The following is a 21,279-nucleotide window of genomic DNA, read 5'->3' as shown; positions in this document are numbered from 1 at the left end:
ACACAGAGTTAAAGGGAGGCAATAATATAATAATAGCAACAGATGTTAAAATATATTGATCACTGTAACATTTTGTGGAGAAGAAAAAAATACTATAATGTGACTCTCCTGCCAGAGAAATTACAAAAGGAAGAAAATCATTCTGAGGGAGGTGTTCAATCATCAGGGTGAAAACAAAAGCACAGAACCCTGAATAGAACATGTGTGGAACCCTTTTTAGACATTTTCTTGTGCATCCTTTGCTGAAGCTGTTATGTAAAACCCTCTTGGGGGGTGAATGAAATTCTGTTTATATAGTTCTTTCTATTTAAATGCAGGAGAATAGCATTAAGTAAGTCTAGAGGGCAGGGTTGTTAGTACTTATTGTTTCCTAAGCAATCTTCAAGGCTGTCAGATAACCTCTCCCTCTGTTTTCTCTCACAGAATGAGCCCTTCCTGAGAACCCCCCGGAACAGTAACTACACGTACCCCACCGAGCCAGCCACGGAGGTAACCCCTGAAGCACGTCTCCCTCTCAGGGATAAACCGCTTCCACCTCCCAGCAACACGGGGTGTCGTGTGGCTTTCAGAGAGTTAGCTTAAGCAGAAATGTACCCGACTTACATGCTGGAAATTGGAATGTGAAAAAAGTATTCCTGAACCACACAGTCCCAGGATTGTCCTAACATGTTCTCAAGTGCTTACTTGATGTCAGCGACCAACTAGAGGAAGTGCAATTTTCTTTGACCTTTGCACAGACATTGTCTCTGATTAGGCAGCTCAACCTTTCAAGAAGGGAGGAGGGGGAGGCAGTGGGTATGATGCACCATCGATTTCCTGTAAGGTGGAAACTGAGTGGGAAGAACCTCGGTTCCAGGGGCTGAGCCCAACAGGAAGCTGACGCATAGCCACGTGGGTCTCCAGGGCTTGTTGGGTTCAAGTCAGTCAATCCAGCTCTGAGGATTCAGGGCCCATGGCTTTAGGGATGGCTACTCCAAAGATGGCCTCGAGGATCCTGGACCACACTAGCCTCACAGGACAGGTCTGGTCCAGACCACGTCTGTCGGCCACCAGGTTGGGGGCTCAACCACCAGTGTCAGTTGAGCACCTATGGTTTGTTTTGTATTGTGCTAGGGACCAGAGGGCATTCAGAGAAATATCAGACATGGTCCTGCCCTTGGGAGTTAGAAGTTATTCCATACTGGGCACCTACTATGTGCCAGGCACTGTTTCGGGAAGCTAGAGCAGTAGACCAGACAGACGCATCCCACCCCTCATGTGTTACCGATCTCAGGTTTGACTGCTCACCACTCGAAAGCCAGTATTTGAGGGGCAAGTGTTGGTAGGAAAGGCTTTTTTATGTTGGAGGCTGACAATGAGGGGAGAAGGTGGACTCATGTCCAACTCCCCACTGCTGATCAGGGAGCAGGGGAGTTTTGAGGTGTATAGGTGGAGGGAGGGGGCTATGTGCAGAGCAGCAGTCAGCTCTGACAGTCATCTTGACGTTGGTCATGCAGTGGTCTGATCAGCACCATCGTGATCATTTTAAGAACAGGTAACCTTCAGTTCCAGGGTCGGTTTGTTCCCATTTCTTTGAGGCCAGTTCTTGGAATTGTGTCATGGCTACAGTCAGGACATCATGCTAACTTTCTTCCACCTGGTAGGGGTTTCAGTATCTACAAAACAGCTCAAAGGATATGGTTCAGAATATTATTTATAGTCCTTGAGGAGGAACTAACAGTCCTTGACTTTGCTTGATGACTAAACTGTTATTTTGTCCTGTTTGACTGCTTTCCCTTTGTTTCTGCATTTTCTCATTTCTCTGATTAAATTAATTCTTTAAAGATTTTCTGCAGACAAGAGACAGGTGGAGGACATGGTGGGGGCAGGGGGTCCTGTCCTGGGAAGGTCCCGCAGGGTCTTGCTCCATTACACCTGGAGTTTACAGTCTCCTGGAGGAGGCATCCAGTAGACAGCTAAGCATGACCATTTCAGATAGTGATGACAGCTCTGAGGAAGGTGACGCAAGAAAGTGGGATGGGCAAGCGAGGGTGGCACATTCTGATGAGCCATGCAGGCCACACCTGTCTGAGGAGGGGAGATTCGAGCTGGGACACGTATGAGGAAAAGCTGCCAGCCATCTGGAGAGCCAGCAACAGAGGCCCAGGCAAGACCAGGGATTGCAAAGGCTCAGAAGCAGGACTGACTTGAGTGCATTTGAGGAGAGAAGGAAGGCAGCATGGCGGCGGGCATGTGAATAAGGTGGAGAGTGGGATCACGAGACCAGAGGTGGTGTCAAGGGCCAGAACATACAGAATCTGAATCCCTAAGTAAGAAAGATGGATTTCTGGGGGGACACAGGTGGGAAGCTATTGGAGGTTCTAGGAGAAGGTAACATAATCTGTGTCATATTTTTAAAAGATCTCCCTGACTAGTGTGGAAAATGGATTGAGGAACAGCAAGAATGATGGAAGAAAGACCTTTTAGAAGCCAGCTGAAGCACTGAGACTCACTCACATGAAATTATGGATGAAATGTTAGCTGCTAAGCTCTGGGGCATGAGCTCATGTGGAACCTCTTAATAAAGGCATCCACACCCGTGTCCCTTGGGAGGCCACCTGTAGCATGACTTCACTGTTTCCTCCCCTGCTCTGGGATGACTGTGGGCCCCATTTAAGAGCATAGATAACTCAAGATGGGAAAGACCGTGAGTGTGCACATGCGTGCCCACGCGTTACGTGCTTTGTGCATAGAAATAGACAGACGCCCATTTCCTCCTCTCTAGTTTCTCTCTTGCTCCATCCACACCTCACAGCTCCTCACCTCACGTGACCCCCTGCAGTGGCATAGCTCTAGCCTCCACCACGAATTCCTTAGCTAGTTCTTCTTGGGCTGAAGCTACCCTTCCTGCCCAGTGAGTGTCAAGTGATGTGTCTTTCCTCCTGTTGATTTAGAACTGGGGCAGTGACCTCCTGTGTGCTGAGTGGGATCCTTCCAACAGTGTCCCTACATCAGGTGAGTGAAGACACCATCATCCCCTTCAATCAAGGGCCTTGCTAAGCATCAGGTCGGCGGGAGACCCTAAAAACACACCTTGGAGGCTTGAGCAGGTCTTGCTGACTCCCATGCAACGCAGACCCAGAACCCGGGCAGCCCATGACAGGCTGGCCCACAAACAAGCCTCTGCTGGGCGCCCAGAAGCCACACTTGTCCCCTCTACTTTGTCTCAGTAGCAGCCCCCCCCCAGCCTCCCTGTCTGCTGAGGTAGGTTCAGTCAGGATTGGGGTCCTCTCTGCCTATGCTCATGACCCTGCTGCTGGAGGTTTCCTGGACCACTCTAGCGTGAGCTGAGCTCCTCTCAGGATGCACAAGAGCCATCAAGTCCATTGCCTTCAGTGCCTTGGTTGCTCCGAATGGATGGAAGAGGCAGAGTTCTTAAGGCCTCAGGCTGGAAATAAGTGTAATGGGGACCTGTGGGGTGAGGGCAGAATCTCAGGCTCCTAATCACGTTTATAGTTTAAAAAGGAAGACCTCCGCTGACCACCAACGTTTTTTGCCTGTCTCCCTAGTCCATGAGCTTCGACCCGCGGATATCAAAGTGGTGGCCGCCCTGGGTGACTCGCTGACTGTGAGTATTTTGCTGAGCCAGGCATGAGAACCCCAGCACCCAGCCAGGCCCTGGGCAGAATCAGCTCTTCCTCCTCATTGGCTCTGTGTTCAGCATTTAGCTGACACTGTTGAGGACATACCTGTATCTGGCACTGAAATACAGCCGGGCAGCCGTGGGACATCACCAGGGCAATCTAGAATGCCCTGCCCTCCACCCTTCCACAGCCCGGCTCAGATGCCACCTCTTCCATGAGCCCTCCTCTCCATCCCCAGAAAGCAGCTGCCCATCCTTCCTCCCCCACTGCTCCCAAGCAGTTCATCTGTGTGTGTTAGGTACTGACTCAGGTCTGCCTGCCTCTACCAGGGAACTCATCTCCATCACCCAGACTCCCAGGGTAGTGGTTCTTACACACTGCCCAGTATCCCCTCACCCCATTTAAAGATGTGTTCTTGGGGGCAGAGGGAGCCCAGTTCCTGCACACAGCACGGTTTCGCTAAAGGAATTGTATTGGCCAACATTTCAGCTATTGCTGTGTGTGAGACACTCTGCTAGCAATTCTGAGAAAAAGGAAGTGTAAGACATAGTCTTAACCCTCTAGGAACTTGTCCATCTAGGAAAAGAAGAAATTTACACAGAAGGAGATGCATAATCATAGAGGTGACGAACAGGAATTCTGAAATCGGGCATTTTTTCTGTAAAAAAACAACCTCCCCATATGTGTGTGAGTGTGTTTTAATTTGGGTGTGAACATGGGGAAAGCTGTGGAAGGATGTACACCAGGCTCTTAACCATTAACTGGCTCTGGTGGTGTGTAAATGTGGACCAGGGGTCAGAAGAGTATGTTGAATCTGTGTGCAGGAGGCAAGATGATTGAGGTTAAGATAGGGGTACAGTATTAATTTTTAAAAGTCTTTGTATCATTTCACTAGCTATGGTGAACATGGATTACTTTTGCAAGTCTCAAAGAGGATTTTCTCTTTTTATAAGAGAGGGCATTTAGAGAAAGCTTTATGGAGGAGGTGGCCACTGACAAAGGTCTTAGAGAATGAATCAGAGAGTTAAGGACTGGAAAGAAGAGTTCGGCGCTCTTGGAGGGGATGCCGTGGCTGGTGATAGGCTGGTCCAGGGCCCTCATGCTTCACATCGACTTGCTTAGACCTGGAGGTTTGTGTGGACAGGAAAGGAGGGGGCGAATGAGGACAGGAAATTGGAAACCAGATCACGGAGAGCTCAGCACACTGGGGAAGGGGTTTGGCTTTGACCCTGTGGATTAGGGAGACCTGTCGAAAAGTCAGAGTCGCGGTAGACGTGAAGGAACAGGTGTGCAGGAAGAGCAGGCGGGCAGCCTGACGAGAAGGGAGGAGATGCTGGAGACTGGGGTTGGGTAAGAGGCCAGAGCTGTCCCTGGTGAGGGGATAGGAGTCTCACCTGAGGAATATGGTACAGGGAATACGAAGGAAGAGATGGGTGCCCGAGAGGCTGGGCAGGAGGAATCTTGTTCTTCCATGACTTGGTTACTGATTGTGTGTAGAGAGGACTGGAGAGTCAAAATGAATCAGAGATTAAGTGGCCTGGAGAAAAGCTGGTACCAAGTTCAGAAAAGGTAAATCCAGGTCCCAGCTGCTACACCAGGGCAAGAGGGGCCCTCCCCAGTGCCCCCAGCCTGCACCTGAGCCCAGCTCAGTTCTGGAGCCTTCTCTTTGCCTTTCAGACAGCAGTGGGAGCCCGACCCAGCAATGCCAGTGACCTCCTCACATCTTGGAGGGGCCTCTCCTGGAGGTGAGAGTGTTCTCCACTCATTCTCTGTTGATGACACTCCCCCAAAGAGGCATGGGTGGTGTGTTTCCCCTGTCACCCCTCTGGAGACAAGGCTGGGTACCCATGGCCCGGTGCTGAGATGAAGAGATGCCCTGGTACTCATGCTAGACCTAAGAGTGATGGGAAACCTGCTCCAGGGTAGACTCTCTGGTTCTGACTCAGAAATAGGATGACCTGTGGTTTTAACAAATGTGCTTTCTCCTCCCCAGCATTGGAGGGGATGGCAACTTGGAGACCATCACCACACTGCCTAGTAAGTAGCAACACAGGGAAGCACCATTACTGTGGCCATAACAACCCCTCACGGAGGCCAGGGGCCTCCCTCTGGGCAAGGGAAGAGAGGGTTGTCTGTAAGGAGGGAAGGCAGCCAGCCCTGAAAAGACCCAGAACCATCCCACCCCACACCTGAGCCCCAACCCTGCACGTCCATCTCCCTCTCACCTGTGCTGTCTGCTCCCTCCCTCTCCGAAGACATTCTGAAGAAGTTCAACCCTGAAATCCTCGGCTTCTCCACTGGCACACAGGAGGAGACGGCAGGGCTGAATGTAGCAGTGGAAGGGGCCAGAGCTTGGTGAGTAGATGTGGGTACCGGAGGCACAGAGGAGGGCAAGGCTAAGAGATCAGGGAAAAGAGAAGAGTGGTGTCTGGGAGCCTGGTCCCTAGACAGGCAGGAGTAGCTGCAGTGCACGGAGCACTTCTGCGTGCCCAGCCCTTAGCTGCCCCCTCACATGGATGGTCTCCTGTAATCCTCACAGCTGTTGAGATGGGTACTAGCATGAGGACCCATCATGGAGGAGGTGGGCACCGACAAAGGTCTTCGAGAATGAATCAGAGAGTTAAGGACTAGAAAGGAGAGAGTCTGGTGCTCCTGGAGGGGATGGAGTGGCTGGTGGTAGGCCAGTCCAGGGCCCTCATGCTTCACATCAACTTGCTTAGACCTGAAGGTTTGTGTGGACAGGAAAGGAGGGGGCGAACAAGGACAGGAAATTGGAAACCAGATCATGGTGAGCTCAGCACATTGGGGAAGGGGTTTGGCTTTGACCCTGTGGATTAGGGAGACCTGCCGAAAAGTCAGAGTCGGGGGAGACGTGAAGGAACAGGTGTGCTTGGAAGAGCGAGCGAGCAGCCTGATGAGAAGGGAGCTGGATACTAGCATGAGGCTTAGACCGTTTCCTGAATGGCCCAAGGTTGTCAGAGCAAGTGACCAGAGGAGCCGGGATCAGACCAGGCTGAATCAGAGCCTTCGCTCTGCCCACTGCCCTGTAACCGCCTCTCAGGGCAGCAGGAGGAAGCACTCGAGGGTGGTGGACAGGAAGCACGTGGCCCAGGGCCAGGGTGCCATCCAGCTGACTCCAGCCGACCTCCCCGCCCAGTGGAGGCTGGGGTCAAACATGCAGGCGACTCTCAGCACCTCAGGTACACGGTATGGCCCCATGGATGGCCGCCCTTCCCCTTTCCCCTCTCTGGCCTCCGAATCTCCAGCCCTTGACTGCAAAAGCCATACGTTGACACCAGGGAGTTAGATGGTAGATCCCCGAAACACCATGGCAATTGTTTGTTTTCACTCGGATTTGTATTGTTGACAACAACCCAGATAATTAAAGTTGAAAGCTCTGGCAGAGTTCATTGATTTTTCTGCACAGAGCGTGCTGGGTCTTTGCTTTGTACAAGGGTTGCTGCACTCAGATCACCAGGGAAACGGAATTGGCTTGACTCATTCTGTTTACAGGGAGCGTTCCTTTCAGACACGGTAAGAAGGGCCCCACGCTTGGTGTGAGTCTCTGAGCCACAGGAAGCGATGTCAGTTCCTCAGCGTCATAAGCAGGAAGAAATTATTTTTCTGTAAAAATTGGGCTTCGGGGGGCCATAGTTTCAACACCTAGTTACTGTTATTACCATTATTATTATTATTATTATTATTATACAGCCCAGGCTTCATTAACCAGGAATGGATTCCTTAGACTGTTGACATTCAAGCCCCTTTCCCCTTTCTTGCTTCACTTCTCTTAAGCTGTCTTTTTCTATTTTACTGCTGCTTGCTGCCTCCCCCAGAACAAATAGTGGCAGGGGAAGTGGCCGAGGCACGCAGCTTCTTGTTAATGTCTCTGAGGTACTGTGTTAGGGGAAAGGAGAGGAAGCCATTGACCTAAGTAAGCAAGGCTGGAGGATTGTTCTACGAGCCTCCCTTATCTGAGAAGCAGGGGCACGGATGGTACCACGTATGCTGGGCCACGTGCACAGCTCATCGTGGGCACGCAAAGATTTCAAATGCCCATCCTGTACCAGTTACTGCTTTTATGACTTCTTCCATGGAAGCCTCCACTGGCTGTATCCCTTCTCATATACATATCTTTTTTAAAGAAAAACAACAGCTTTATTGAGGTATAATTGACACGAGTACACTGCACATATAAAAAGTGTGCACTTTGATAAATTTGACACTTGCATTTACCTATGAAAACATTACTGCAAGCAAGATGATAAATATGTCCAAGACCTCCCAGTTTCCCTGTGCTTCTTTGTAATCAATCGCTCCCTCCTGCCCCTTTCCTGTCTCCCACTCCATTCCCTGGGCCTCAGGGAACCACTGACCTGCTTCCTTGTCATTATGGATTAGTTTTGATTTTCTAGAATTTTACATTTCTAGAATTTTCTAGAATAATAGCTTTTCTCTTGTCTAACTTCTTTCACCCAGCAAAATTACGTCTGCCGGGGAGATACTTCCCCGTTGTCATGTGTATCACTGGTTCACACCCCGTATCGCTGTAGGGTTCCGGTGACATATCTCTTATCCAGAAGCATTCATTTCCTTATAGACGGCAGACATCTGGGAGGTGAAGGGAGAGCTAGTGCCAAATTTGTCTCCCCCATCCTGTTTTGTGGGAGGCAGGGGAGAGTGAGGAGATGAGAGTGGTGTGGGAATCAGAAGTAACTACAGAGAAGAAAAACAAAAGGATTAAAGGAGCAGAGAGTGGGACTCAGAGGTAAAGGTTAAAGGAATCATGAAGCCTGGTGAGGAGAAAGCTGAGCATTCATTTAGGGCAATGACTTTTTTCAAACATACAGAAGGTTATTTTTAAAACAGGCAGCTGAAGAACTGAACAGGCTCAGCCTGTAATGAAAGACCTGGATGATATAAGGGAACATCCCTGATGGGAAGGATGAGCAGATTCCCCCACTAAAGTGGCCACAGAGGACTAGGCCTGCCGGAGGGGGCAGTTGGATGCATGTCAGCCCCCGGCAGGGTCTGGAGTGACGTGGTGCCGAGACCCACGGCAGATCTTTATTTTCACTAGGTTGAGATTTCTTGAGAATTGAAAGCCTTTCGATACATGCTGAAGGAATGAACTTTGTATGACATTTTTCTTCCTGAAACATCTTGCCAGGCCCAAATCCTACAGCTTGAGCCCTTGCTCCTGAGCCAGCTCTAACATCCCTGTCTCTTCCCCCACCTAGGGACATGCCTGCCCAGGCCCGGGACCTCGTGGAGCGAATGAAAAACAGCCCTGTGAGTCCAGGACCCGGGGTCACCCCAAGAGGTGCTCTGTCTCTAGCTGGGGGGCTGAAAGAGCTCCCTCTGCCCCACAGCAGCTCAGGCTGGTCTTCAAGAGGGGCCAGATGAGCTCAGAGGAGATGGGTGTCCACCTCGACGCCACCTCCGCTCCAGGGACTGCTGCAGGCAGAGATGGAGCGGAGTCCGGGGAGGTGGCAGGCCTTGGCCTGGCAGCTTTCTACTTAACCCAACAGTTGGCTTCCCAAGCCCTATTATGTAAACTTTGGCTTCTAAAAATAGGTATCTCATTCCAATCCTTCCTCCTTCCTGCTCCCTTGGCCCCTCTAAACCTTCTCACTAGCACTTTTTAAAATGCTCTGCGTTTATGCCTTGGAATTTGGCTCCTGGCAGGACTCCTACAATGGCTGAGTTGAAAGCAGGCTCCTCCCCAGCCCCCGCCCCACCCTTGGTCCACCCTGGGCTCCTCCTTCACACCCTCCTCCTCCCCGCTCCCCGGACCCAGACCCAAAGGGCTCTCCCCAGAGCCAGCGCTGGGCTTTTGCTTCTAGATGGCTCTTTTGCCCTCGGCTCCCCTTTGAAGGCCTATAGATCATGTTTTCAGGGTGTGTTAATACATTCCACCTCACCCTGGACTGCAGCTCTCCTAAGAGGCTCTCAAAGAGCAAGCAGCCCTCTGTGCTGTGTGAGCAGGCATGCACGCACACACACGCACACGCACGCACAGTGCTCTGGGTGGAGTCCTTGACCAGCGCAAAGGTGAGGGTGAGGGAGGCCCCACTTGGCATCTTCTCTTCACTGTGATGTGAAGACGGTGGAAGGCACATGGGGGGCCATCTGGCCTGGTGAGCACCCCTTACACGTGACACCACCCCCCGCACCAAGGTCTAAACAGTATCTCCTGTCCCCTCAGAAAATCAACCTAGAGAAAGACTGGAAGCTCATCACACTCTTCATTGGGAGCAACGACTTGTGTCATTACTGCGAGAATCCGGTAGGCCCCAGCCCAGCCCCCTCGGGGACCTGAGAAAGGAGCAGCTGGCCAAGGTCACTGTCCATACCCAGAGCCGGACCTCCCTCAGGAGGGTGCCACGGGCCAGCTCTCCCAGGCACCCGAGCCTGCCCAGCAGCCATGGCTCACACGTGCAGGAGATGCTGAGTGGCCACCACATTGATTCCGTGATTCCAGAAGTGTCTGGAGGTACCCACCCTGCAGGCACTACCGAGGTGGCGGCCTCTCTCACACTGTTCGTTGGTATCCAATGGATAACCACCCCCACCTGCGTGGAATCCCTGCCCCTGGTGTTTTGGTGTTTTTTGGCAGGTGGGGGTGTAGGAGAAGGCCAAAACAGTGTCATAAATAGGGTTGATAAAACTGAACCCATCCGATCGACGGCTTGCTGTCCTTCAGGGTCAACACGAGCTACCCAATCTCAGCCGGTCTGGGAACCCTACCCGTTCCTAACGTTTCTATGGGGAAATAAGTCCAAACTTTTGGAAGTTGTAATTTCTGGAATGTATCTTGTTCTCAGTTGAGGATGTGCTATATTTTATTGGGCCAGAAAATAAGCAGCTACCACAACTCAAAGGTCGTGGTAGAATGTTTGACAGCCACAGGCAGCAGGGAGAAGGCATTTATCATTCCTTGTGGCTCAGAGACAGTCACCAAATTCTTGATGAGAACCAGCCTCCCCCACCCAGGGGCTCTTCCCCTCACTGCCCAGAATCTAGAGGCAGAAGTGACCCCCCCCAATTCCTGTCCCTCACGCAAACAGGTTTACGCTCCTGAGAGCATCTTTTTGTGGAAAGGACCCCAAGACCACCACCAGGATTAACTCAGGCCAAATCAGCCTCCAGTTGGGAAATGGGTCAGAGGTGGGACCCTTGGGCTGAGTCGGGGGAGGCAGTGCAGAGGGTTCCAGACAGCAGGGCCAGCACAGGCCAAAGGTCAGAGGAACAAGAGAACATGGCCACGGGGGTCCTGTTGTGGCTGGGAAGGCAGAGGCCAGTGGGATGGAGCAGGAGGCGGTGTGGCCCAGCACAGACAGGGCCTGCCTTTGGGTTGGAGAAACTATGCAGCAGGGTGGGGTGGGGACTGTTCATGGCGTCTAGCTAAGGGTCAAGGTGCGTGACTTCTTCTAAGACTGTCCACCAGCAACAAGGGCTGGGTTTCCCAGCCCGTCCAGTGCCCTTCTGTGCTGGGCATCAGGCTATTCTCCTCCTCCTCTCAGTGTGCAGCCCAGGGGCTGAAGAGAACCGTTCTTTCTTCACAGGAGGCCTACTCGCCCGGGGAGTATCTTCGGCACATCCAACAGGCCCTGGACATCTTCTACAAGGAGGTAGGAAAGCGCAGTGGCACATTCCTGGGCCCCACTTCCTGCCAGCAGCCTGGCTGGATGCTCACTCACCAGGGGCTGCTCCCTGGGTGCGTCCAGACAAGTTGTGTTCAGCAAGATGCACGCTGAGCACAGCCCCACCTCCAGCAGGTACCTGGACGGGATGGGAGGGAGGTAGCTGCCCAGCTCATCTAAGGGGAGGATTCTAACTGGATCTGACTGTGTGGTTTGGTGGCAAAGAACTTGTTTCTGGGGCCAGTTGGCCTGGTTGGTAGCCAGGCATTGTGGCTTACTAGCACTGGGACTTTGAGCAAGTGGCTTCTGTGTCTCCAATTGCCAGTCTGTAAAGTGGGGTCAATAAAGAAGGTTCCAAGAGATAATAAAAGGCATGTTCCCTCTCTGGGCCTCAGTTTATTGGTTAAACTGAGGAGGGGGACATGAGAGTGTAGATGATCCCCCCAGGCTCTCATAAGCAGTGACCAGTGCCCTCTAAAACTGCTTGGAGACTTCTAAAACCCACCCTTCTGCTCCCCACAGCTTCCAAGGGCTTTCGTCAACTTGGTGGAGGTCATGGAGCTGGCTGGCCTGCACCAGGGCCAAGGCGGGAAATGTGTCATGCCACTGGCTGCCCAGTAAGTACACGTACGTGGCCCCAGGGCTGAGGCACCTGGGGAGAGCAGGGCTCACAGCTGCTAGGGGGTGAGACCCATGCAGGCAGAGCCAGACAGGCCTGGCCAGCAGGCAGACATCAGCAATTAGCCAGGGGCTTGGGAACCCATCTGGAAATGCCGCTACATTACTGAATGCTTACTGTACGTAAGTCAATTTATTCCTCTGGACCTGAGTTTGCTTTTCTGAAAAGTGAGGCAGACAGATCAAATGATCCGTAAGGGCCCCTGACATTGTCTGTGATGCCAGACTCCAACTTCAGCGAGTTGTTCCGTATTTGAGAGGCAGCACCAGGCAAGGAGGTTTCAAGACAGCCGTATCTGGCCTCAAATCCTGGCTCTGCCATTGAGAAGCTACGGACCTTGTACAAACCACACAAATTCTCTGGGCCTTTTACTCCCACCTGTAAAGTCTCCTTTCAGAAATGCCCGTAAAATGCATGGTCCCCGTGGGGCAGGGACTCAGGAAACAGCAGCTTTTATAACATCCTTGATAGGACTGTCCTTGAAAGCCAGGCTTGGAGCTAAGGTACAACGTGCAGGATGAGAATTCCTGCTGGGGCTGGAATCTTACTGAAGCTCAGCTCTGACCCTGTAGAAAGTCACCATCTTCTGAGGCCCAAGGGTCAAAGTCCTTGTGACTGCTGTTATGGGGGAGGAGATTCTGCAGGGGCGGAGGAGTCCTATCAGGGCCAGATTTGCTGGGCAGGTGACCAGGTGGTTCCCTTTCTTCCTGGAATTTGGCCCCACATGGAGATGCCAAGGGCTGGAGGCTGCTGGCTGACCCTCCCCAGCTGCCCAAGAGACCCCCTCACTCTGCAGCCCGAGGGCGAGTCCGAAACAGCTGAAGGTAGAGATGGGAACAGGAGGAAGAAAGGCTGGGCCACCATGGCAGTCGTCCCAAAGCCCCAGCGCTGTCCCTCCCCAGTCCTCCTCCACAGCAACCCTAGGAGCCGCGGGCTTGGGTAGAGCAGCCAATTGGGCAGCCTGTCCACAGGAGAGCTGGGCATTGGGTGCCAACTCTTCCACCTTCTGGACCTCGTGCCCCTGAGCTGCAGTTCTGTGACCTGGGCTCCAGAGGCAACAAGGTTGTGTTGTGGGGGCAACTGTGTGTGGCCAACCTCCCCCGTGAGGCAGCAAGGGGTCCAGCAGCTTCTGGGGGTCGGGGGGTGGTGTCAGCCTCCCCGGGGCACAGCCACAGGACTGCTTGTCTCCCAGGAGCAACTGCACCTGCCTCCGAGGCTCCCAGGAGAACTCCCCGGAGATGCAGAAACTGAAGACAGTGAACTGGAACTTCCAGGTGAACCTGCCCCCCCTCTCCCTGCACCCCACAATCCATCTTTACTCCTACAGCAAGGATTCTGAAAGTATGCGGTGAGCAAGGCCACTCTCTCAAGGCAGATCCTAGCCCCCAAAATGCATATCCAGGCAAATCAAACACCAGTGCTGGGGGGTGGGGGCAGGGAACCTCAGCAAGGGAGCTAGGAGAACCCTGCCTCCCCACCCTCTTCAGCCCTGAGCAGGGGAGCGGCTCTCAGCTCCCAGAGGTGGCACCATCCCCTACCCAGAGGAGAGAGGGGCTGTGTTCACTGCCCTTGGTCTCCCTCCCTCCTTAGCTTCTCAAGTCCATCTCTGCTCTTGCTGCCCCTCCCTTGACCTGCCCACTCCCCACCTCCCTGCAGCGTGTCCATCTCATGAGCAGGACCTGTCTTCTCACCTCCTCTAAGGAGTTGCCCCCTCACATAGCTCCCCGTGGCAACTTCCGCCAGCACTTTGCTGACCCAAAGCCCTACTTGGTTCTCGTGGTTTTTACATCTCGTCTCACGTTTCCCCAGATGGATTATAAGCTCCTTGAGGATAAGCACATCTAGTCTATCCCTTTTATGGTCCATATTTTGGCACTTAATCCAAAAACCATGGACACTCATTTCAGAGAGGAGCTAGGGTGGTGCCCACGCCTGGTACAAACTAAGCAGGTGCACCGAAGCAGCTCCTTTGAACCACTTGGCCCCCGACACAACCCACCCAAGCCCACAGGAACAGACCCCGTCTGCCCAGCCTTGCCTGCCCAGCCTTGCCGGGAGGTTGAGCAGCCTCTCTCCCCATCCCCAGAGCGGCCTCTCCAGGTTCTCCTACCAGCACGAGTACCTGCAGCGCGAGGACTTCGCCGTGGTCGTGCAGCCTTTCTTCCAGAACACTCTCGTCCCTCTGAATGACGTAAGCCGCGGGCATGTCTGGGAGGCGCGTGTGTAGAAGCCAGATCTTAGGCAATGTGTTTCCTTCTCTTTGTGGGACTTTCTGGGCCATCTCTCTCCAAGAGTGCTCCCAAGGAGTTGCTTTTTCTGCTTTTCCTCCTTTTCCCTGCTCCCCACCTTTTAGGGGGGGGCATCACTAGAGCTTAGATGTACTTGGAAAGAAAAGGAGAAAATTAACAGTGGCCAAGTTTTCCAGGCATGGCCCTGTGATTTACTGGACTGGGATAAAATGGAAAGCTTCCAAAAAATGTTATTATTCCTTTTCAACTATTAGGGCAGAGAGGCTGAAGGCAGAGGGATGGGCGATGGATGGCTATACTTTTTAAAAAATAAAAATTCCCAAATCAGGGAGTTTCTCCATCAATATTGGGGCCAGTTGGCAGCAGACTTGAAGGGATGAAAGTGAAAAGGCTCAGGGCACTGCTGGGTTGGGGGGCAGGTAGCAGTGCCCTTGTCCCAGAAGATAATCCCCTTGTCTCTACTCACAGCGAGGGGGCGCTGACCTCACCTTCTTCTCTGAGGACTGTTTCCACTTCTCAGAACGCGGGCATGCAGAGATGGCCATCGCTCTCTGGAACAACATGGTGAGTGCCGGAGGGTCCAGCCAGCTTGTGCCGGGGGCGGGGGGCAACCCCAGGATACTGCTCTCTTTCCCGTAACAACAAACCTGCTGACTGACATGGTTCCTTTCTCCCTGAAGTTCAAAATCTCCCTCTATCCTTCTCTCCCTCTCACCCTGTCCCGCTGAGCTAGCCCTCGCTCTAGCTACCTTACTTTCCCCCAGGCTCAGCTTTATCTCCTTCAACTCAGGGAATCTGCTGGGTTCCCGGTTCCCCACTCTAGCCCTCTAACTGCTATAGTGCTGACACCGTATACTTGTTTTGCTTTCACATAGATAGAAACTCAAATTAACAGATAGTGAGAAGCATAACCAGGGTTTCTTAAGAAGTTGGGGGAATCAATTATTACTATGATGTTTTGATTCTATTGTTGTTTTGCTTTGTTTGGCTTCATCCCCAAGTACTTCATGTTGAAGACTCATTCAGAGCTCCTATCTGCCCAGTAATCTTGCATGAGTTCACACCTTAAATATTTCCCTAACTAGCTGGATTTGGAGATACTATTATGTAGGACAAAGGAGGTTATTCTTTCGGGAATGTCCCCATGCTGCTGGGGAATAACTTTGTCATCAGATAGACGGGATCAGAATGTCAGCTTCAACCCCTTAATGGTGTGACCATGGGCAAATGATCTCTCTCCAACCATTTGTATCAATATCATCTACAAAAATAACAAAAATGTATACACAGCCCCCAGCACAATAATAGGCCTTCAACAGATGTCAGCCCTGTTACTCCAGTCTCGACACACTCCCAACTATTATTTCCTTACACATCACAGAGGAAAGAGCCCCTCAGCCTGTTTCCCCTGGCTGCCACCTATTCTAGTCTTTTCTGATGGGGAGAATGGGGACCTAATGAAATGAACCTACAGCCCAGGGCCACAGGAACAACCCAGCCTTGTGCCTTGCCTCTGCCCTTTATGTCTGGCCACTCACTACTGGACAATCAGCTGTGTTTGCACAGAGCTTGACTGTTCACCCTGAGAGCTGTATCCTCCTGCACAGAGCAAATGAAATGCCTTTCCAACCCACTGGCTTCTTTTGATCTAGGCTCAGCGGGTAGCCCAATCCCCACCCCAACCTGCATGCTCCCTCATTTCTCCCATGGTGACGGAACAGTCCCCACTCCTGCTCCTTTTATCGCAGTGTCAGGCCCACTGTGGCGCTGCCAACCAGCACTGTGCAAATATTCCCACAGCTGTCCGCTCGCCCAGTATGTCCAGTGTCTCACTCGGCTGACTCACAGTGTTGACTTTCTCCTTAGCTACGCCACCTCCTCCTCTCTAGCAACCTCCTCTTCTCAGGACAGCATGGGAGGAGGTTTTATCCTCGGCCTACTTAACTGCAGACTCAGTCTTCCTCTGCTTTTGTTTTCCCGGTGTTTTCCTCCTGTTGACATCACATTCTGCCCACTCTTAGAACTTTCATCACATCTGTCAGCCTAGGACTCAGAATTGCAATCAAAACGTCTTTTTTTTAAATTGAAGTATAGTTGATTTACAGTATTGTGTTAGTTTCAGATGTACAGCAAAGTGATTCATTAGTGTGTGTGTGTATATATATACAAAAATTCATTTGTGTGTGTATATACATATATATATACACAAAGAGTATATATATATATATATATATATATATATACTCTTTTTGATTTTCTTCCATTATAGGTTATTACAAGGTATTGAATATAGTTCCCTGTGAAATGCAGTAGAATCTTACATACAGTAGTTTGTATCTGTTAATCACATACTCCTAATTTATCACTCCCTCCCCCTGCCCCTTTGGTAACCATAAGTTTGTTTTGTTTTCTGTCTGTGAATCTGTTTCTGTTTTGTAAATAAGTTCATTTGTACTATTTTTTAGATTCTCCATGTAAGTGATATCATATATTTGTCTGTCTCTGTGTGACTTCACAAAATGTCTGAGTTCCCTCCCAACCCTACCTCCATCCTAATTTTTAAAATCAAAGTTAACCAAAGTTTATACACTGTAATTCCTGAGAGCAGTTTCTTTTTTTGAAAATTTTTTGCTTTGGAGGCCAGTCGTCTTGCAGTGGCAGAGTTCCTCCATTCCTTTAAACTCCCCTCAAAGACTGCATATCTACACATGGTCCCATGTATCCCCCTGTGAATACAGGGAAATCCACAGATTCCCAGGAGGGGCAGGAATGCTAAGCCCTTAGCCCTTCCCTACCCCAAGCATTCCCATCAAGGTGTGGTCTTCCTACCTGGTGGCATTCTGAGCCTTCTTACTGCCAGGACCGTTCATGGGCCTCCTGGGGCTTAAAGGCCATGTTGATAACTTGAACATGACAGGGCCCACTGGTCTCATTCTGAGCGAATTAATGTGGTTCTGGCCTTCTCTTCCAAAGCAGCTCAGTAGTTCTTCCCATCTACCCAGGTGAGAGGCTTCTGTTTCATAAAAGCAAGTGGGAGGGATTAGATCTGTAAACAAAAGGTGAATACTGCCATGGAGCCATATTATTTATACTATGAGACTGCCCATGGCTCACCAGGCACTGTCTCAGCCATGCCCCAAATTTTAAAAGTAAAACAAATCTAAAATCATCTAACAGCATCTTTTCCTGTGCTATAGCGTTTAGGGAAATAATGACATGGTCCAGTGTTTTCATCCAGAGCCATCTCAGATATAAAGCTACAGCATTATGCCAACTTTTCAGATCATCATCTTTCTTACTAGAATTTTACCCCTGGAGTGACAGAAAATTAATAAGAAACCAATAGCACTGGACCGGATCTCAGAGGTCATCTAGCCAGGATGTTCTGTAACTGAAATACAGAGACATGGGGCAGTTTGTCCAGGACCACACAGACAGTTAGTGGCAGAACAGGGATTAGAACCCAGGTCTAATGGCCAAGTGGCCCGGCCACAGCACCACCCTGCCTCCCAGCTCCCAATCTGATAAGCACATGTGTAACTGGTGAATTCATGTCTCGTAATTAGGGTCCTATGACATAGTGTCTGCAGGCTTTGGCTGACACCTCGGGTACCCCACTGTGGCAACAAATACTTGAAAATGTTTCATCTCCCTGAACAGTTTCTGCCTCCTTCTCCAGACACTTTCACAAAGCCAGAAACATCAACAGCACTAGGGAACATTTTCCTCCTCTTGTCTTCTTATGAATAATTTCTCCTCCTCTTTTCTGATGTCTCTTCCCCCATGGCTGCCTGCTCCCTCTCAGCTAACACTGACATCTCCCCGGGCGCTGGGTGACAATGCTAGTCTCCTAATTGGCATCCCTGTCTCCAGGCTTACAGCCATTAGAAGAGCAATAATCAGCCCTGGCTGTGTATGACAATGACCTGGGGACTTTTAAAAACAATTATTACCTACAAGCACTTTGGGAAACCTTGGAATATCTACTAAAGCTGAACATATGTATTTGCTGTGACCCCACAATTTCACTCCGATGTAGGTCCCTAACAGAAAGGTAGACACGGATTCACCAAAAGATGGGCACAACAGAATTTTCATAGCAGCCCTATTCACAGTCCTTAAATGGGAAACTCCCCAAATGCCTACCAGCAGCAGATTGGATAAACAAACCGTGGTACCTTCATACAATAGAATAGCTTACAGCATTGCGAATACAATATGCAACAATATGCAACTACACACACACACACACACACACACACACACACACTTCAAAAACAAGAGAATTAATGCATGGTCTTACTGGGGGATGAACTGTACTGGAAGAGAGGAGGAGGGGGCTTCCAAGAACTGATGTTACTCTGTCCCTTGATCTGGATGCTAGTTACGTGGGCAAGCCCATTTCACCACAAGTTATCAGTAGCTCACTTGTGATTTGTACTTGTTTCTCTACATATGTTAGCTTCAGTAAAAAGTTCACTTTAAAAAAAAATGCCAGTGTCTGGGTCTCACCCTCCAGAACTTCTGACTCAGTCTGGGATAGCACCTGGGCTCAGTACAGTTTAAAAGCGCCCCAGGTGATATTGTTATATGTGGTTTGCGAACCACTGCCTGAGATCTGTTTGCCACAGGGCAACCACAGCAGTCTTCCTTAATGAAATCTGACCAGGTCACTCGGACTTCCAAGGTCTGGCCTTCCCTGAAGAAGAAAGGCCAACCCCTCAGCCCAGCACCCTGGGCCTTCTGCGACCTGGCCCCAGTTAACCTCTCCAGCAGCCGCTCGGCCTCCCCTGGATTTGCACTTGGCCATCCAGCCAGGAGTGCAGCTTGCAACATCACCTCACTCCTACATGCCTCTGTGGGTTTACTCTGCTTTCTCCTTGTCTCCCGCGGCCCTTTCAGCCCCTTCTCCTGGCTAGCTCTTACCCACATCAGCACTCACCTCAGGTACCAGCTGAGTCCCCAGAGCAGACTGGAGGCCCACCTTGCCCCCTGCTTTGTCGCAGTCATTTGCCACATGGTTGATGTCCTCAGGGTCCACCTTAGGAAAGACGGGTTCTAGGAAACACAACTCCTGTCCCATGGCCAGTCCCAGGCCCCGTCTTCCAGGTCTCCGTGACTCCAGTTGATCCATCCATTTCTGGAGTGCCCTATGCAGCGGGTACTGCTTCAGGTGCTGGGAAAAGATTGTCCCCGCTTCCCGTGCAGCTCACAGTCTGGTAGAGAAAAGAGATTAAAAAAAACCCAAACAAATCAAAGTAATTTCTGACAACATGCAGGGTTTAAAAAAACAAAAACAAAAACAGGGTGATGTGACAGAGAGTAAGGGAGGGGGAGAGGGAGGCCTCACCAGAGGGGGACATGTGAACTGAGAACTGAATGTCGAGAGGCTGCCAGGCGTGCAGAGGTCCCGGGCCAGAGTGTTCCAGGCAGAGGAAACAGGACCTGTGTGGGCCCAGAGTCAGGAATGAGTTTGAAGTGTCTGAGATGCATCAAGGCCAGTGCAGCTGGAGGGGAGGGAGCAAGGGCAGAGAGGTGGGCGACAGCAGGGGCCAAGTCCTGGGAGGGCTTTGAAATGGAAAGCCATTGATCTGGTCGGCCCACTGGCCACTGTTTAGATTGACTAGAGGGAAGCAAGAGTGGAATTAGGAAGACCTTTCAGAAGCTAAAGTCCACGTAAGAGATAAAGGTGGCCAGGACCAGGGTGACAGCAGAGGAGGAGAGAAGTGATCAGGTATATAGATGTGTCTTGGACTGGCTGGTGATGAAATAGAAGAGGAACAAAAGATAACTTGAGTTTGGGGTTAAGGAAATTGGACAGATGGTGGACACATGCAGAGAGACATAGGGCTGGGAAGGTAAAAATCAAAAGTTCTCATTTTGGACATGGTAAGTAAGAGCTGCCTCCTGGAAATCCACCTGGAGGTATCAGGTAAGGTGTTAAATGTATGATTCTGGAGCTCAGAGATAGTCAGGAATGGAGATTTAGCGGGGAAACGTGGCAGTTATTAGCACAGAAGTGGTATTCAAGACCATGGGATTGACTGCGAGCTCCTAGAGAAAGACTAGGTGGGAAAAGTAGAGGACCACCTGCCAAGCCCTAGGGTGTTCATTCCAACTTTTGACCCAGGGACAGATGAGGAGAGTGGGGAGGTAGGAAGAAACAAAGGTGCGTGTCACAGGAGCCAAGAGAAGTATTTTGAAAGGGAGGCATCAACTTGGACAAATACTGCTGAAAAGTCAAGCAAGATGAAGACCAAAAAAAATGCCCACTGAATCGGCAATATGGAGGTCATTGGTGACCTTCACCAGAGCTTCAGTCAAGTGACAGAGACTAAAGAACCTATTGGAATGGGTATTAGAATGGGAGGTTGGCAAGCGCGACCAGTGGCTACAAACGATTCTTCCTAAAGTTATGAAGAGCAGTGGTGAAGGCAGCTGGAGGAGGGTGGGACCAGGGGGACAGTTAAAGGCTGGGAGATAGAGTGGGTTGTGCACTGATGCCAACGAACCAGAGGAAAGGGAGAAACTGATACAATCATCAAACCCATATGATCATTACCTTCTTCTACACCAGTTTGTTCCTGGGCTCCTGGAATATCACTGGGAATCAGCCAACCTGATCTGCGGCATTCGTTCTGTCACTAGGTGGTTCTGTGATAGTAGAAATAATACTGTCTTACTTACGTCAGCCGCCTCCTGCTCACACGTTTCATCTTCTCCTTTGATGTTCACAACAACCAAACGTGGAATTTTCAGGACAGGGTTTAATGCCTCTGCCCAACCTGGGGGCATTTCAGGAGTCTTTCAGGCACCACACTGCTCATCAGCAGAGCCAGGCCCCCAGCCGATGTGCCCACCGTGCTGTGTCCAGTCACCGTGGTGTCTCTCCCAGGACCAGAGCAGCCCTTCCGCCTCTAATTGTTACTGACAAGCAGGTGTGAAAGGCTTTAAGCCAACAAAAAGCAAGGTCATGGCCAGGGGTGGTCATTAGCTGGCATAGCATACTTTCACTTCCCTCACTGGCAGTACCTGGGAGTCAGGAGCTGATGAGGTCAGGGACAGGTAGGGAAGCAGGTTAT

The 21,279-nt window shown here is 50.9% G+C and overlaps 1 protein-coding gene and 1 long non-coding RNA gene across 13 annotated transcripts in view; one reads left to right on the top strand and one right to left on the bottom strand.

Moving 5' to 3' along the window:
- LOC107033899 (uncharacterized) overlaps nt 1-21,279 on the bottom strand; it is a 144,379-nt gene that overhangs the window by 28,952 nt on the left and 94,148 nt on the right. For 3 of the 7 annotated variants that reach the window (XR_012059137.1, XR_012059138.1, XR_012059132.1), the window contains 7 exons: nt 20,760-20,851; nt 19,140-19,413; nt 17,027-17,210; nt 14,686-14,748; nt 14,071-14,329; nt 5,849-6,019; nt 502-1,655 (listed from right to left, as the gene is read on the bottom strand). This is a non-coding gene — a long non-coding RNA (uncharacterized lncRNA). Of the gene's footprint in view, nt 1-501; nt 1,656-5,848; nt 6,020-11,265; nt 12,767-14,070; nt 14,330-14,685; nt 14,749-17,026; nt 17,244-19,139; nt 19,414-19,547; nt 19,643-20,759; nt 20,852-21,279 lie in introns of those variants that run through there. The other 4 variants (XR_012059134.1, XR_012059136.1, XR_012059135.1 and 1 more) reach the window with 4 other exon arrangements.
- The window catches only part of PLB1 (phospholipase B1), a 131,556-nt gene that overhangs the window by 107,480 nt on the left and 2,797 nt on the right, over nt 1-21,279 (top strand). For all 6 annotated transcript variants that reach the window (XM_072937987.1, XM_031684913.2, XM_072937989.1 and 3 more), the window contains 13 exons: nt 424-489; nt 2,934-2,994; nt 3,549-3,607; nt 5,301-5,368; nt 5,617-5,660; nt 5,879-5,978; nt 8,864-8,915; nt 9,832-9,912; nt 11,192-11,257; nt 11,792-11,886; nt 13,141-13,222; nt 14,035-14,139; nt 14,666-14,761. In XM_072937987.1, the coding sequence (XP_072794088.1) occupies nt 424-489; nt 2,934-2,994; nt 3,549-3,607; nt 5,301-5,368; nt 5,617-5,660; nt 5,879-5,978; nt 8,864-8,915; nt 9,832-9,912; nt 11,192-11,257; nt 11,792-11,886; nt 13,141-13,222; nt 14,035-14,139; nt 14,666-14,761 (975 nt within the window). The remainder of the gene's footprint in view (nt 1-423; nt 490-2,933; nt 2,995-3,548; nt 3,608-5,300; nt 5,369-5,616; nt 5,661-5,878; nt 5,979-8,863; nt 8,916-9,831; nt 9,913-11,191; nt 11,258-11,791; nt 11,887-13,140; nt 13,223-14,034; nt 14,140-14,665; nt 14,762-21,279) is intronic.

The sequence above is a fragment of the Vicugna pacos genome, chromosome 15 (assembly GCF_048564905.1).
Source record: "Vicugna pacos chromosome 15, VicPac4, whole genome shotgun sequence".
NCBI classification, from domain to species: Eukaryota; Metazoa; Chordata; class Mammalia; order Artiodactyla; family Camelidae; genus Vicugna; species Vicugna pacos.
This window is presented reverse-complemented; position numbering and strand designations above follow the sequence as displayed.